This window comes from Chrysemys picta, chromosome 9, assembly GCF_011386835.1.
Source record: "Chrysemys picta bellii isolate R12L10 chromosome 9, ASM1138683v2, whole genome shotgun sequence".
Classification (NCBI taxonomy): domain Eukaryota; kingdom Metazoa; phylum Chordata; order Testudines; family Emydidae; genus Chrysemys; species Chrysemys picta.
In genome coordinates this window covers 24,161,990-24,175,088 of record NC_088799.1, presented here as the reverse complement: position 1 = coordinate 24,175,088, position 13,099 = coordinate 24,161,990, and the positions used below count along the sequence as shown (strand labels likewise).

The following is a 13,099-nucleotide window of genomic DNA, read 5'->3' as shown; positions in this document are numbered from 1 at the left end:
ACTCCCAGTGACTTTAGTGAACTCATAGTGAAATTTCCACTGTCCTGTCATAAACCTCCTTAGTTCTTAATGCAGTACCCCTGAGACTTTTCACAAATAAACCAGTGATCTCACACCACTTATTAGTGAAAGACAGCAGTGTGCTGTAGGGGGGGATCTTAGTATTCAGACTTTATTACTTTACAAAATATTCTATAGTACTTCATTAGTTCACTATTAAGTACAGTGGCTGCCATTAAAAAGTCATTTGCCACCAGTTAAACAGTGATTGCCCCTTTTTTCCTATACCTAAAATAGAGAGGATAGGATCCTAAGTTTAGGATAGGATACTTAATATAGGAGTTGTGATAAATGTCTGATAATGGTTGACAAATGTTGACTTTTTATGTAGTATAAATGCTTACAATTAATTTACACTTGTCAAAATAAAGGAACAAAGTACATTAAGTGATGCAATATCCTTAATGATTTTATTGTTTGCTTGTTTACTCTCTAATCTGTAACATTGGTTAATTTGCACAGGGTCTTCCAATCACTAGCATGAATTAATGAGGTTCTATTGTAACTTTGTTACCCACTGACACGTTTCCCTGTCGAGCAAAAAAACAACAAACCAACCCCCATTGTAATATCACAAACAATTACTACAAAATCATTAGGAAGGTACATTTACAATCCATCCTCTGGGTTTCCTTTAAACTATTAATGAACATAGTGGGCCAAATTCTGAGTTCAGTTAAACTGGAATAAATAAATCCAGAGTTGAAGTCAATGGAGTTGTTGTTGTGTTTTTAATAGGGCTGTAACTGAGATCAGAATTTGGCTAGTGGTTCTCCTTTTCAGCATTGTACAACAGATGAGAGCTATGTAAGGAGATAGATTTAAGTATAGTTCTACTCTGAAAAGTATCTTGTTAAAAATGGTGTTACAGGGATCACTGTTTGTTGTTTCTCAGAGACCCAAATCAAATGTGATAGAAAAAGCTGCTTATGTTTTTAAAAACCTAACTATTTTTTAGCCCTGTAAGTTCAGCCTTTAATCAGAAAGTCACGTTGCGTTCTTTCTAGCTTACACATCACCAACAATAAAGATTCTGCAATCAGAACTTAATTGACAGTTCTGCTGATAATGCACGAACAAGAATAGAAGCCAGCTCCCATAGTTGTGTTGGCTCTGCTGTGAAAAGGGAGAACATAACTTAGTCGGTAAAGAGTCTCTGAATACACACAGAGCCGACTGGTTGAGTAAGAAATTGCCAGTTTTACACACTTTTTAACTAGAACCACACTTTAACCAAAGGAAATTGGCTGCAATAGTGTTGCCTTCAGCAAATTCTTAGACAGATATAGGGCCATAGTAAACTTTTTTTTATAAAGATGGCATAGGGAGCTAAATCTTGCTTGCCTTTCCCATCCAGTGAGTTTCACTGACCTAAATTCAACTACTTATATAAGGAAGGCAAGCAGGATTTGGCCTGAGATGTAGACAAAACTCAACTCGCCTCTAATGTAGCCAGTTGATAAACAGAACGTTCTCATGTCTGTCTTTCCTCCTAGCCAGAGCACATAGATTTTCCCTGTTTCAGTAGTGATAAGTTTTTTGTAAAATAAAAGTGACCTAGTAACTTTAAGGGTGTGCTTAATATGAGTTCCACTGCTTGGGATTAGATACACAGCTGTACCTTGCGTGTCAAAGCTCTAAGTCAGAGATTGGCAATTTCATAATGTGACCTTGGCCAAGTGGTGTTGCTTACTCATGACTACTCTTTACTGATCACCTGTGCCATGGCTTGGCCCTGGAATCAGAGGGAAGTGTCCATAACAACTTACTTCCTTCCTGCTTCCCCAGTGCCTGAGTCTGGCAACTGTAAAATGAGTTCAGGTCACGTGCTTAGCTCATGCAAACTGACATAGCTGCATTGACTCCATTGACTTCAGTGGAGCTACACCTGTTTACATCACCTGAAGATCTGGCCCTCAAATTTTAAGCTCATAGAACCTGACTCTGCACAGCCTTATTCGACCATGGGACTACTCAACTAAGCAAGCATAATTCAGTTGAATAAGGCTTGCGGCTTCAGGTCCCTAATCAGGTGAATATAAGCCAGAAACTATGCTAGTTATCTAAAGTTAGCCAGTCTTAAATGTACCTGCCCACAATCCTGAAACATGCTTCAGAACTGGAATTATTCACTATGGGTGAAATCTTGGCTCCACTGAAATCACTGGCAAAATTCCCATGGACTTCAGCAGGGCCAGGATTTCACCCTCTGTATTTATTTTTGTGCATTTTAAAAATCCAGCCAAATGTATGTGTAGCCAACACTTACAGTTTGCCTCCCTCTGGCCTGACTGGTCCTTTGCTGCCACAGCCTTTACAGACAGCAGCATTGCTCCTCCCTCCCGTGTGTCACCTCTTACCTGGCAGCACTCCCCGCAACAGAGGCTGGTCCAAGGCATGAAAATAAACAAATGCGGATATGCAAGTAAAAGCAACTAATTCTAGAGCGCTTTCGTCAGGACATTAGAGCAATAATATGCAACACTGAAATTCAGTTATCTTTTGTGGTATTCATTAGGTTTACCCATTATTTATCCAGGATCATAAATCATGCATGCCTTTTCTTCTTGAAAGGTGTTCTAAGGGAGTTATCAAAATGTTCTTTTGTTCTTATTTTGTATGTTGCTTGTTCAACGGAAATAGTTAATGAATCACAGAAAGTTTGTAAAATAATTCCACTGCCATTTGGTAGCGTTCTGTCTGTATGAGATATTTAGAAACAATTATCTGCCACTGACACATGTAGCAACTTATTCTAAGTTTTTCTGCAGATTAGAAGCCTTACTAATTACTATGACAATAGGTTTCCAGTGGTGTTTGCACTGAGATTTTCCCCCCTTAGTGAACTGATTCTGTACTTGAGCAAGCTTATGAGAGTTTTCACATTGGTTTGAATGGACACAGGACTAGGGACTAAACAGATAAGATGTTTGGCATGCTCTTTTTAAACAAGAATTTGAGCTATATAAATTACTGCATTGCCTTATAGCCGTAAAGCAGCAATAGTTTAAGAGATTCTCATAGACTAACGTCAGAAGGGTCATTGCGAACATCTAGTCTGAACCTTGGTAACTAAATAATTGTAGTTTGAAAGTCTTCTTTTTATTTCTGATTTTTTAAATGCAAACTCTCTCTTTCCCAAACTAGGACTCTGGGTGGCAATCCTCCAATATCTTCTACATCAGCTGAACCAGCCTCTTCACAAGTCTTATCTCCGACTGCTATTACCTCTCCAAACCTTTATCCTGAAACTTGGATTAGTATGGATCCAGCTCAGGACTTCATCCAAGTGCCTGTTTCTAAAGAAGATAAAAGCTACAGAACCATTTACAATCTGTTTCACAAGACTGTGCCAGAGACCAAATATAGAATTTTGAAAATACAAAGAGTGCAAAACCAGTTTCTCTGGGAGAAATATAAAAGGTGAGTCCATATAAATAGTCTTCTTTTATCATGTTGGAAAACTTCCCTTCTGAAATAAAAAAGAAATGATGGTGTTGGCCATGAAATATAATCTGATTGTTAAGCAGAATATATAAACTTCATCAAATCTCTTCTTTAAAAAAAAAAAAGCAACAGCTTTAAGTTGAATAATTTTGCTTGAAAAATAAACATCAGTATACATATTTCCTGAAAAATTTTGTGTAAGGTGGTTATATGCTACATTGACACATTGAAGAAGTGTTCTAATTTTTTCCTTTTGCAGTTCTAACCTTCAAGATGATAACACTAATATGTGGAGAACTTTTTATCCATAGAGCTGCACTGAAAATTCATCCTTTTTCTTTTTCTATTCCAGGAAAAGGGAATATATGTCTAAAAAAATGACCGGGCTTGACAGAATAATGAATGAAAGGCACCTGTTCCATGGTACCTCCCAGGATGTAGTGGATGGAATCTGCAAGCACAACTTTGATCCACGAGTCTGTGGGAAGCATGCCACCATGTTTGGACAAGGCAGTTACTTTGCCAGGAAGGCAAGCTACTCTCATAACTTTTCCAAAAGGTCACCCAAAGGAGTTCATTACATGTTTTTGGCTAAAGTACTGACAGGAAGATACACAGTGGGCAATCATACTATGAGAAGACCGCCACCTGTGAACCCTGGCAGCATCACCAGTGACCTTTATGACTCTTGTGTGGACAATTACTTTGAACCTCAGATCTTTGTCATTTTTAACGATGACCAGAGCTACCCTTATTTTGTTCTTCAGTATGAAGAAGTTAGTAACACTGTCTCCATCTGAAAATCCTCCATGCTGCTAAATTATTCATTATAATGAACTTTTATCTGACATTTGTAGTAGTTTTTGTGAAAAAATGTGCAGAACTGATTAAAGTTAGTGGCTTGGAGGAGGGCTTAAAAAAATAAAAAAGAAGAAATCCTGAAGTGACCAGTTGTGCACTTGCTGTTTCATTATGTATGTGCAAATTGTAAATATTTCCCCATCCTTTTGTTATAAAACCCTGTTTATTTATGTTAGTAAATATTCATGTTTAAAAAAATGTTTGGGTCAAATTATTTAAATTATGTTGTGCTTATGGATATAATTGTTGGTTCATAGTTGACTTGAAAATTTATTATGCCCTGATCCCAAAATCTTTAAAACTTTTTTAAATGCAGGATCAAGATACTCTTGGTTGCAAGTTATTACAAGAATTGGCTGAGAAGCTCTCTGAATTAATAATGTTGACTTTTAAACAAATTTTGGAACATTAAGGAAGTTCTTGAGGACTGACAAAAAGCTAATATGCCAATACTTAAACTATGTGTCATCCTATTTAACTGGCCTATATTTAAACAACATAGATCCTGGGCAAAATTATAGAAAGGCTGTTATGGGATGCAGTCCATAAAGAATGAAAGGATGGTAGCATAATTAATGCAAATCAACATGATTTCATAGAATCATTGAATTGTAGGTCTGGAATGACCTTGAGAGGTCTTCTAGTCCAGTCCTATGCACTCAAGGCAGGACTAAGTATTTTATGGGAAATAGGTCTTGTCTAGCAAACTTTGATATTTTTTTTATGGGATTACAAGTTTGGTTGGTAAAGGTAACAGTTGACATTATATATTTGACTTAGGCCTGTGTGACATTCTAATTTTAAAACATTAGCTGTCTTCAAAATCAGTGTAGCCCACATGAAACTGGCTAACTCATAGATCTTAAAAAGTCATTGTAAATGAGGATCCTTATCCTATGAGATGTTTCTAGTGAGGCCCCATAGGGATCTGTTCTTGGCTCAATGCTATTTGATATCTTTAGCAATGATCTGGAAGAAAATATAAAATCATTGATGGTAAAATTTGCAGGCAACACAAAAACTGGTGGAGTACATAATGATAGGACTAGTCAATTACACAGACCAATTTGGATTGCTTGGTAAAACAGGCTTATTTTAACAACACGCATTTCAACACAGCCAAATGCAAGGTCATATATGTAGGAACAAAACAAAACAAAAAGCTGGCCATAGTTACAAGAGGGGAGATAGTATCCAGGAAGGCAGTTAAACTGCAAAGGATTTAGGGATTATGGTACGTAACCATCTGCATATGAGCTCCCAGTCCGATGCTGTAACTAAGAGAGAACATGATCCTCAGGTAGATAAGCAGGGGAATATCAAGTAGGAGTAGGGAGATGGCATTGCCTCTATGTTAAAATACATATATTAGTGAGTCTCCAGTTCTGGTTTCCACATCTCATAAAGCATGTTGAAAAATTGGAAAAGGTACAAAAGAGAACTACAAGAATAATTTGAGGTCTGGAAAACCCGCCTCATAGTGAGAGACTTCATCTGTTTAGCTTACAGGGTGATTTTGATCATGGTGTACAAGTAGTTGCATGATTCCTGATAGTAACTCTTCAATCTAGTAAAAAAAAGCATAAGATGATTTAATGTTCAGAAGCGGAGGTTAGACAAAATCAGACTAGAAATGTAGTGCAATATTTTAACAGTGAAGATAATTAACTTTCAACTTACCTAGGGAACAACTTACCTAGAGACATAGTGGATTCTCTCTCACTAGAGGTCTTTAAATCTTTCTAAAGTCTTTCTTTTAAGTCTTTCTAAAATATATGTTGTAGCCCAAACAAAAGTGTGATGCAGAAATCACCGGATGAGGATCTAGGGTCTGTGTTAGGCCGGAGGTCAGACTAGATAATCATAATGGTCCCTTCTGACCTTAAAATCTCTTAACCTGATCTTCATGAGCAGAGCCCGATTGGCTTCAACTGAGCTCCGCATGGATGCAGGGATTTTTCTCGCACAGATCTCATTGAAGGATCAGGGACTTATTTTTATTTTAAAGAGTTGAACTAGGGAAGAGAAAGCATTCTCCATGCCAATGGTAATAGAAGTGCAGCAATTCCTATATTAGTATAACTAAAAAGAAGTCACATTTAACATACTAGTAACCATTATGGACCTGATCCAAAGCTCTCTGGTGTTATGGGAAGACTCCCATTGCCATCAGTTAGCTTTCAATCAGGATCCATTAGTTGAATTGTTCACAATTAAGCTTGATTACCTGAGCCTGTAACATTACATTTAATCTCTTGTAGATTTATAGATATTTTATTTATGAATCTTTAAACTGGAATCTGAAGTTGCTTTAGAACTATGATTAAAAATCCATTAAAGTCTGAACAAGTAAAGAGCAATTATGTCCCCTTCCAAATCTTCTAAGCGTATTTTGGTATCCTAATTTACTAGTTTCACCTGAGTGACTCATGAGATGCTGTTGTAAAACAAAAGGGGACACATTCTAGAGCATGTACAATTCTACAAGATACTCCACTTCCTGCAGTCAGCTGAACAATGAATGTATTAATCAGCATTACTGCACACAGTGCTATCCTAGTGTTTAACTCAGTCTCAGTGCAGTTGATAAATACTTCAAGGACACAATCTGGAAAGTTTTTTACAAGCTCTGTCTACACTAGAGTTTTAAGAAGTGATTTTACAAAGGACTATTGCGTTAGATTTTACAATGTTAACTGAGTGTAGACAGAGTGAGTTGTAGTTTCACCTTGATATAGGTGGTTGAGGTAAACCCCATGAATATCCCCTCAACCAGCTACATTGAGGTAAAATTGCAACTTGCCCTGTCTACATTCAGATTTTACAAAGCATTAGCTGTCACGTAAAAAACGTCTTTTCTGCTAGTACAGACATGGCCTAAGAGTATATGTCTTGGGGTCACAGTGCACAAATGTAACTCCACTGATCTAAATGGAAGTTCTCCTGATACCCATTGGTGTGAGGAGAATCAGGCTTGGGTCTTTGCATTGCCAGGGATCCTCATCAGGCATCTTTGGAATGGTTCCTTTGCTGCCTTGCAATACTTATTTTTGCCTCCACGTTCTCCTTGTGTCCTAGTAGAACCAATACTTAAGTCTGAGACACGAGATTCCCTCCATCACCAATGCTGCATACTCTCACCCCCACTGCCCTGCTGTTAGTTGCCCACAGGCACTGACTTATTTTTCCAAGTGGGTGCTCCGCCCCAAGGTCCCACCCCCCCTCCACCCCTTCCCCATGCCCCCACCCCTTGCTCCGACTCTTCCCACCACTGCTGTGCTCCCTACCACCAGGTCCCCCACTGGCCCACCACACCCCCTAGCGCCTCCCACCAGCCACCAAACAGCTGATCAGCAACTGTGGGGCTGGTGGGTGCTGAGCACCCACTATTTTTTTTCCATGGGTGCTTGAGCCCTGGAGCATCCACGGAGTCGGCGCCTATGTAGCTGCCCCAGTAGGAGAACACTGCACACTATCAATTATGCATGGTTTGGCTCGCCAGGCAGGTGTTGAGCTTGGGAGCTGAAGCTCCACATAAAGTTATCAAATTTAAGTAGCAAATCTTGGCATAAATTAACACTACTCATTGTAGCACAGCCCACTGTCTGCTCCACTGAGATGTACAAGTAGTTTGGTAGTTGCACACCCACTCACCACCATCCCAGCCCATCCTAAGCATTTCCCTCTGTCCTGGAGGAAATCTCAGCAATATGCAGAAGGTGCTGTGTGTCTGAACAGATCACCACAGATTGTTCCCCCACCTGCACAGCAGAACCCAGGTGTATCCTCTATGTAAGGATCCTTCATACCTATACAAAGCAGCAGGAAGGATTCTGCCTTTTATCTGAGTATGGCTGACTTAGCAAAGAATCATGCTAAATAGTGTAAGCTAAGGTTCTTCCCACAGTGTCACTACTCCAGGGCCCTGTGTAGATTGGCTGGCTGATTCAAGGAGCAGATTTCATAGGTGCCAGACAAAGCAGCCCTCTTTACTTGGGGGTGGGAATGTTAAGGGAGAAAATAAGGGTCAACTGGGTTCCAGGATTGTTATGGGGTGTGCAGGCCTCTGGGGTGAGTAAAGCCACAACCACCACATGCACAGTTGGAGAAAAGGAGGGACACCAGTAAGGGTTAACTGGGCCCAGCTGCTTTTCTGCAGTGGCTCTGATTGCAGGAGGATGATAGGCAGCAATGTTTGTTTGGCCTAGAAGCCAGTTGGGGAGCAGCCTTTCACAGACAGAGAGGAGAGATCAAGCGAGACAGGAGAAAGATTTTGAGAAGCACAACACCAGCAATGACCAGGTAAGGATTCCTCTTTCTTCTGTGCACTTGGTGCTATCTATGTTGCAAATGTACTGAAACATACTACCTGGCTGGGGGACTCCGACATCTCAGGACTTGTCTACAGGGGAAAGTTACCTTGGTATAACCCAAAGTGTGACTTTAGACCGGTCTCGCTCCTTCTGTGGACACGCTTAGCATAGAAGTACCTTTTTCACTTTACCCTCTGTCACTTTGGAAGGGGTTTAAATAAAACCAAAAAAAGCCACTCTTCCTCTCCCTCGGGAGGATTATACCAATATAAAATGATCAGTTTAACTACACCAATATAATTATAATGATACAACTGGTAAAGCTTTCCTGTGTAGACAAACCTTCAGAGTTATGGCCTTTTTACACTTTTGTAGGTCTCAGTCTCACAGACATCATGCCTGCTTATCTGAATCTGTCCATCCCCCCACCCACTGGTGGTCTATAGAGAGCTTCTAGAGCACATTTCTAAATGCAGCTCAAGGACAGTTAGTGAGAATCAAACTGGCAGTCAGGTTTGCTGGGAAATGAAAACCTGACATGTGGAGGCTGCTACCCAGCTGTGTTACCCCACACGTTCTCCTTTCTGAGCTGGCAGCTTCTTCTAAATCCTCAGCAAAACTGTTCATGGATTGAAATTACCTGCTACAGTGGCCTGTAGGATATAAAATCAGAGTGGGATTTTAACACTGTGTGCTCCATAGTCCTCCCATGTGGCAGTGTTCCCTCTCTACTGAGCTTCTTTTAAGTAGTGGGGTCTAATTGTGGGGGGTGGGAGGACTGGTACTCTTTCAAGCTCCACTCACAGGATAAGCTCCACCCACACAAGTCACTCCCTATTCTTCATCATATGATCCTCCCCACCCTTCCTTTGCTGTGATGAGCCATGAAATAATTAACAATGTTGTCTTATAAGGTGCTGTCGCTGGGAATCACAGTTAGCACCCATTGAAATAAACAAGGTAGTTCAACACCTCCCTGAATTATTGCCTAGGTTGGAAGAACCTGGAGCAGACATCACTACCTCAGTTACACTCCATTCACACGCTGAGACTATTTTGTCAACTATAAGGTATGTCTTCACTGCAATTAGCCCAGACTAGGCTAGCTCTGGTGGGGCATCCCCACTACCAGTCCCGACCCAGGTGACTGTGTCCACACTGGTGCGGCATTCACCCATGTGAGGCGCTAGGATTTCTCTGGGGATATCCCATGGCTTTTTGAGCTTCCCTAAGCTGTGGTGCTCTATCAGTTCTTTTGCAGTGTGTAGTGGGAGAACATGTCTGTCCTTTGTGGGCCCCTGTGTGGCAGTGCTCTTAGCCCAGCAACTCACTGAAGTAACCACTCCCAGTGGGTAACAAGGCCTGGCTCTGACTCAGGAGGATGACCTGTCCCTGCTGTAGTGATTAATACAACTCATTTTGGTAACAGGCAGCAGATGCAAGGCATTAGACATGGAGCAGGGCATTTTGGCAGCAGTTTGTTCCTTCCCCACTCCAGAAGGCAGCAGCGGCAGTGTGCCCTGCTGAGATCACACAGGCTGTATGCAGACATAGAGTAGTGGAAACAGCTAATGTGGGTTTTAATAGCTATGGAATCCCCCTGTGCTGTCAGCACTGAGGCGATGGAACCTGGAGGGGCCTACTGAGTTACAAAGGGAGATCTGGGAAGTTGGCTCTGCCTAGAAACCTGACAGACTGTATGAGAAGTCCTCCTGCCTCATAACCCAGGAGTGGTGTAAAATTTGGGCCAACGTCATCAGAATTCTGAAGTAGGAAGCAGCAGCATAGAATCACCGCCAGGTATCCCTTTGCAACCCCCCTCTCCCACCCAGGGCAGCCGAACCCCTAGACCCATAGTATTGTTCAATCTTAATAGTACTCTGGTCTTCATACTCCCACAGGTCATACCGTGGTCTTAGTGTTTAGGCTGCTTCTGAAAACACTTGAATGTTAGTGTCAATGTGAGAAAAAGCACACTGAAAGTTTACTTACCTACCTGCTCGTGCTGCCTGTTTGTGGGCATTGCGCAGCTTGTGCTAGTAATCCCTGCTTTACAAGTGTGCAGCAGTGTGTGCCACCCTAAATCACCAGTTGCACATTTAGTTCCCCAGCTTAGAATCCATCTTGGATAGCATGTGGCTGGGGAGGGAGAGGAAGAAGCAGTGGCAGGGAAAATGGAGGTTCATCCACCCTCAAGTGAATCTTTGTTTACATATTCCACCTAATAGCATGTAACATCCCCCACTGAAGTAGTGAGATTAGTCATAAGCAAAGCCATCCCCCCTTGTGTCAAAATGCCCCCTAACAATAACATACTGTCAGTGGCAGCCCATGCTTTACTCAACTACAGCGATGCTAGTTCTCTGCTTCATCCTCCCTGGGCTGTTCCCCAATTTCCACCCTTACCCCCTCCCCAAGACATCCTATGACTCCAACCAGAGATTGTCCTGGCTGAGCCCTGAAACAATCAGCCTCTGCTTCAGCTCCTCTGATCCCTCCAGCGCCTCTAATCCCCAAACCCCAACCAGCAGGGAAAGGGAACTCAGTGCTTGGGGCTATGCCAAGCACCTCATCATAGAACAGGCCCATTGTGATCCTGGATCTTTAAGGCTTTGATTTTCTCCCTGCAGTGAGAAGCCTTCCAGTGAATCTCCTCCTCTGCCAGCTTCTTGGAGATGTGCCGTGTGGGGGTTAAACTCCAGCCTGGTGTATAGAAACTGGAAGAAGACTTCTGGTGCAGGAGAAGAAAGTAGGTGGAGGGGAAGAAAATATGGCCTGGGGAAACTGTGGGAAGACACTGCAGGAGGGTCAGCATGTGTGTTTGATTAGTCTGTGTCTTTACTGGAAACTGGGTGGGTTAACGTGGAAACCAGGCTCAAGTATAAATCCCCTGCCAGTCCAGCTAGCCCAGGTTTAAAGCACCACCAAATCCGGACCAGAGGTTTTTGTGAGTGGATGGCAGGTTGTGCTAGGGACAATACCAGGGTTAGGACCCAGGCTTACTCTGTACGAAGACATACCCCTACAGACATTCCCCTCTTCTCCCCCCTCCCCCAGTGAAAGCTTAGATTATGGAGAACAAGAAGGCAGCATGGAAGAGATGCTTGCATGTCATCTGCCCCAATCCAAGCCCTGCGAAGTGTTCCAAATGATGGGGTACCACTAGTTTCCTTGGGAGACTTCCATAATCTAATAGATAATCCTGGCAGGAAGATTTTCCCATCAATCTTGTGGTTTATTTAAAAAAAAAAAAGCACGTTTCCACTGCAGAATAGTACGTCCAAGGAGAAGAAGGTGCAAGATGGAGAATTTGCTATAGCAAACAAAATGTAAGCGTGCTCTGACACTACATAGAGAGCAAGGAGGTGGGAAGGTAGCTCATTCGCTGAGCCCAGTCGTCCTTGGTCTCCCTTTTGTGACTGACAGCAATACCATTGAGTGTGACATTTGTGATATGGATGCTCATTCAATTGGCACTGGACTGAGGCCCCGGACACTCACTTCATTTTGGACAGCAAACAGCATTAGATGTTAACAGCTTCCTATTGCTATTGGTCAGGTTTGGCTTTGAAGTGGTGTCTTGGAGGTGAAAGGCTCTGGAACTCTATCAATAATCCCCTGAAAGTGGATTGTATAACCACTTTTCCCAGCATCCTACTAACAGACAAGTATGTGCAAATACTTCCAGTACCTAACACACATTTGCGATATTTCTTAGCTGTTCATTAAATGTTATGACATCATTAATATCTCCTAAATTATGGTTCTGTGTTTCCCACGTATAGGAACCAGATTGAGTGATTTGAAAAGCACAGTTTGTAATGATTATTTTCTTCATTTGCCCCCCATGCTAACAGTGTGTTAGCACTTTCTACTGCCGTCAGAGGAAATGCTGAACTTTCACATACAGCTTTCTCTAAGTTCAGAGGATCTGATTCTCTTCTCTCTGACCCAATGTAACACCCCATGTAACTCCACTGACTGCACTACAGTCACTTCCAATTTACACCAGTTTAAGTCAGAGGAGGAACTTGGTTAAAGTCAGTGTAGGTACGTGGGTGTAAAACTGTTCTTTAGTGAGAAGAGAACCGAGCCCAGAGTCTTTCGGTGGAACCCAACAGTCTGATTCCATTTGTCTCATTGCAGAAGTACAGATGACCTAACTTTACTTATTTTTCAGTAGTTCCCCATCAAAGGCTTCTGACCAACCTACCATTCAAAGAAACAGGATGGCTACAGAACATGAGAATGGAGAAATGTGTGACCAGATAAACTCCTATATTCACACACCATTGTAATAATCTTTGTACAAAATATGCCTTGTAAGACAGGCCTCCACAACTCATAAAATGGCGAGGGCCATATTACTGCAAAGAAAACAGCTGAGGGCCGAAACCCCCCGAGCGCCGCCAATCCCC

The 13,099-nt window shown here is 41.8% G+C and overlaps 1 protein-coding gene and 2 long non-coding RNA genes across 6 annotated transcripts in view; 2 read left to right on the top strand and 1 right to left on the bottom strand.

Moving 5' to 3' along the window:
* Positions 1-4,566, top strand: part of TIPARP (TCDD inducible poly(ADP-ribose) polymerase) — a 69,371-nt gene extending 64,805 nt beyond the window's left edge. For all 4 annotated transcript variants that reach the window (XM_024102520.3, XM_005286976.5, XM_065557855.1 and 1 more), the window contains exons 5-6: positions 3,208-3,483; positions 3,860-4,566. In XM_024102520.3, the coding sequence (XP_023958288.2) occupies positions 3,208-3,483; positions 3,860-4,307 (724 nt within the window). In that variant the 3' untranslated portion in view covers positions 4,308-4,566. The remainder of the gene's footprint in view (positions 1-3,207; positions 3,484-3,859) is intronic.
* LOC135973655 (uncharacterized) lies at positions 3,269-9,656 on the bottom strand. The gene is made up of 3 exons (XR_010590594.1): positions 9,322-9,656; positions 5,876-5,935; positions 3,269-3,532 (listed from the first exon to the last, which is right to left on the bottom strand). It is a non-coding gene; the product is annotated as an uncharacterized LOC135973655 (long non-coding RNA).
* LOC135973656 (uncharacterized) lies at positions 8,154-12,940 on the top strand. Its single transcript, XR_010590595.1, has 3 exons — positions 8,154-8,670; positions 9,674-9,751; positions 11,312-12,940. It is a non-coding gene; the product is annotated as an uncharacterized LOC135973656 (long non-coding RNA).
* Positions 12,941-13,099: the final 159 nt, after the last annotated feature.